The sequence below is a fragment of the Vitis riparia genome, chromosome 17, assembly GCF_004353265.1.
Source record: "Vitis riparia cultivar Riparia Gloire de Montpellier isolate 1030 chromosome 17, EGFV_Vit.rip_1.0, whole genome shotgun sequence".
Lineage (NCBI taxonomy): Eukaryota > Viridiplantae > Streptophyta > Magnoliopsida > Vitales > Vitaceae > Vitis > Vitis riparia.
In genome coordinates this window covers 9,310,901-9,314,705 of record NC_048447.1, presented here as the reverse complement: position 1 = coordinate 9,314,705, position 3,805 = coordinate 9,310,901, and the positions used below count along the sequence as shown (strand labels likewise).

General features: G+C 37.2%; 1 protein-coding gene across 2 annotated transcripts; it reads right to left on the bottom strand.

The window, feature by feature from the left end:
* Window positions 1–900: 900 nt before the first annotated feature.
* On the bottom strand, window positions 901–3,483 carry LOC117904883 (short-chain dehydrogenase TIC 32 B, chloroplastic). Of its 2 annotated transcripts, none has more exons than XM_034817690.1 (8): window positions 3,332–3,483; window positions 2,628–2,859; window positions 2,263–2,342; window positions 1,989–2,142; window positions 1,751–1,835; window positions 1,574–1,661; window positions 1,420–1,466; window positions 901–1,279 (listed from the first exon to the last, which is right to left on the bottom strand). In XM_034817690.1, exons 1-8 carry the CDS (start codon window positions 3,453–3,455, stop codon window positions 1,091–1,093), a joined length of 999 nt encoding a protein of 332 aa, XP_034673581.1. In that variant the 5' UTR covers window positions 3,456–3,483; the 3' UTR covers window positions 901–1,090. The 2 variants fall into 2 exon arrangements, with proteins under 2 accessions (XP_034673581.1, XP_034673582.1); XM_034817691.1 differs by having other exon boundaries at window positions 1,751–1,829.
* Between the last annotated feature and the right edge of the window lie 322 nt (window positions 3,484–3,805).

The following is a 3,805-nucleotide window of genomic DNA, read 5'->3' as shown; positions in this document are numbered from 1 at the left end:
GAAGAGTTGAAGCAACCAATAAACATAACTATAAAGTTGTATTGTGACAACAAATGAGTTATAAGCATAACTCACAACCCAGTGCAATACAACATAACCAAGCACATCGAGATTGATAAACACTTGATAAAAGAAAAACTTAAAGCAAGACTTATTTTCATGTCATTCGTTCCTACCATGTAGCAAACTACTGGCAATTTAATGAAGGGACTGTGTTGACCAAACTTTGAATTTCTTGTTAGTCGGTTGGGCATGATTGACATCTATGCTCCAACTTGAGGTGAGGTGTTAGAAGAAAGTTAGGAAGTTAGTTAGGATTTTTAAGTTTTCCTTCAATAAAATCCAATAACAAACTTGGAGTAGTTAGGACCTTTCCTATTTTTTCTCTTTAGTTACTATTTTTTCTCTTCACTTAGTTAGGATTCCAAGTTACTAAGGGTCTCACTTAGTTAGGATTCTAGGCTCCTAAGAGTCCTATTTATTTCCTACTGTATTCCAAAAGTAATTTAATAAAAAAAGAATGTGGATTATTAATACATACTTATATGTGTTTACTCATATTCAAATTTTAGTTTATTATCCTAAAGACTTTCAAATTTTCTTTCTAAACTAACAAATTTTGAATACTTATGTTGAATTTATTAACCAATCTAATAATTTATAAAAAATATCTTTAAACTCAAAAATTAAACAAATTAATGCCAAAATTTCTTAGGCCAAAATATTGTCACCATTTTTTGTTTTTATTTTTATTTTTCTCTTTAGGTATAACAAATGATGGAAAAATGGAAAAACGGGAAGGCAACTTGCCATAGGAGGTCAGATTTTGATGAGATAATCCCTTTTCGACTACGGTACCAAGCCCAATCCCAACCTCCCGACCCTACAGAGAGAGAGACATTGGGAGGACAATACTGACTGTTCCTTTATTACTTTGTACTTGACCACTAAATGCCAATGCCTTGTACACATTATATACGTATATGTAAAAAAAAATATGTACAGAGAGAGAGAGAGAGAGAGAGAGAGATGAGTTCCTGTTATGTATAGAGTTATACAGAAGAAAAAGGACACATCTCAAGTCCAAGTCTCAGGCAGCAGCAGCTGGTAGACGCAACCGTCTGTGGATCAATGCACGGCTCTGCCTCCATAGGTTGTGTGCTTCACTTTCATCATTTGCCATGCTTGAGCAGCTACACTCGTTGCAGTCTGCATAGTACTTTCCACTCACTCCTTCTGTCTTCCTACTCAGTCCTACGTAGCATGTCGTTGATGCTCCCTGCGCCCATCCACCCACAAAAACATCAGCACCCCCCTTTAGCTTTAGCTTAAACCCCAAACTCCCTTCCTTCATCTCTATCTTAATTCTTAACTTCATAACTCACTCATCATATAAGGTAATGTGGATGACAACATTACCTGAGAGGTCGATTTTAGTAGCTTTGATGCTATGAAAAACAGAGAATCTGCAGCACATATTCATAAACATATCATTAGTCTTGACTCTTGTCCTCTTCTCTTCTCTTCCATTTTATATTTTTTCTAAAATTGTGAATGAATGATGAATTCTTGCCTGTGATAAAGCCTTTGTGATCTCTGATGATCCCTGTCTTCACAATTCCTGGGTGCACTGCATTGATTGTCACTCTTGCATTTCTTGCCTGCAATGTAACATTACACAACATTTATCCTTGTTTGGTTGTTGAGAAAATTGAAGAATCCCCATTAAAGGGGAGACTTAGCTCTCTACCTTAAGCTGTCTTGCCAGCTCCTTGGCATGCAATATGTTGGCTAGTTTGGACTGTGCATAGGCTCTAGTGCCATTGTAGCTGCACCCGTTGTGATTAAACAATATAATGAGATGGGAGTACGGAAAAACATATATATATATATATATATATATATATATATATATATATATATATATATATATATATATATATATATATATATATATATATTTGATATAATTAAGGAAAGTAATTTACTTTTTTGGGTTAAGCATCTGGTTGAAGCGAAAGCCATCTCTCTTCACCCAGCTGTGAATTACCGAAGAAACATTGATTATCCTTCCCTGTATGCCTGTTTGTGCTGCTGTCTCTACCATCTTCTCTATCAACAACTCTGTTAGTAAAAAATGCCCTGCCCAAAGAATTAATTCAGACAGATGTCATTTATTCTTCCCCACAAAAGTCAGTCCCTGGCCCAGGACCACCCGGCCCAAATTGTAACTCTAAAGCAGAGCAAAGTTGGGAGATTTACCTAAGTAATTTGTAGCAAATGACATCTCAATTTTGTCTTCAGAAAACTCCAACTTGTGAGAGAACTTTCCTGCATTGTTTCTGCAAAAGTCATTTTCCTCCCCATTAGTTGTTTATATTGCTTCTTCAAATACATGGAACTTTATTATAGTATCGATAAGTACTAAAAACGTAATAGCCCACATGTGCATATTTGGATCTATATACCCGGGACTAATTATATACCGGTCTAATTTGTTTGTATCTTTATATCGTGATCTCCTTTATTGATATCTTTAATATATAAAGATGTGAGTTCATCAGATCGAAAAAAAGTATACATCAGAGAAATGGGACATGAATGGAGAATGATGCGACATAACTCACATGAGGATGTGTAGGGGGAGTCCTAGAGATAAGAACTCAGAGCAGAACCTCTTGATGGAGGCAAATGAGCTGAGATCAATCTCCAACACTATAACCTCAGCCTTTGGGCTCTCCTTCTGGATTTTCTCCTTCATTTCACCTGCTTTCTTCAAGTCCCTCGCCGGAATGATCACTCTCACCCCTCTTTTAGCCATCACTCTCGCCGTCTCCGCCCCTATGCCCGACGTGGCCCCTTCAATATCAAACCCACAACATCAGAATTCGACACAATTTTCCTTAATTTTAGAATTCAAGAACCAGATGAAACCTTGTACTACTGAAGAGGATATCATTAGAGAACCAATGAGGGGAAAACTATTCAGGAAAGGACAAAACCATAGTACGTACTGTAAGTCTGTGGTGAAAAGGAACCATTATTAAATACAAGTAGGGATTCTGATTGGAGGGAGAAGTACACACATATATACACATCACCCAAAAACATCCGGGGAAAATGTTTTCATTCAAGAAAGGCTAAGAAAAAAAACATAGTAAGCAACTTCTTGGGAAATTCCCTCAAAACCCCATTAAAGATTTTAGATTCGACACACTGTAGGAAGATTAAAGCACTCATTGGAGAAACTCTTGGGATCCAAACAGAAAAGAAACTGATACATTACTAGAAAGTTTGATTTCTTTGTATTTTTCCATGGTTAGAGACAAACCAGTGATTATAGCAGTCAGCTGAGAAGGAAGAGAACAATCTTCCGTAACTTGCTCAGCAGTTGAATTGGAGCCATACCCACTTGGGCCTGCAAGACCTGCTAAGTACCTTAGTGTTTCCTTCATGAGGGTGCAACTTTAACAGCGAGAGAGCAGCTCTGGTAGAGACCAAAGTCTATATATATATATATATAGGGAGAGTTTGCATATATATATGGACAGAAGTTTTCAGCCTATCCCTATGGTAGGGCCAGATGGTAGATGGAGTTGGCTTCTTGACCCATCAATTCTCTCCTGTTTATGGGTGATTGGTTGAGACCACCTAACTTGGGTGGACCTCGCTGTGGATGATTTTTGAGCCATCTACTGTGAAAATGCACCAACATTTTGTGTCTTTTTTGCTATAATTACTGTCTGCTATATTGTGGGTGTCTTCCATTTTTTCTTTTTGTGTTGTGGGCTATGGAGATTGTTGT

What these genes read in the sequence shown, in the direction of transcription:
- LOC117904883 (XM_034817690.1), bottom strand. Translation starts at nt 3,455, where the DNA reads ATGAAGGAAACACTAAGGTACTTAGCAGGTCTTGCAGGCCCAAGTGGG. An exon ending in ATTTGCTACAAATTACTTAG is followed by an intron (nt 2,143 to 2,262) that starts GTAAATCTCCCA and finishes TTCTTTGGGCAG; the next exon opens with GGCATTTTTTACTAACAGAG. An exon ending in TACTAAAATCGACCTCTCAG is followed by an intron (nt 1,280 to 1,419) that starts GTAATGTTGTCA and finishes GGATGGGCGCAG; the next exon opens with GGAGCATCAACGACATGCTA.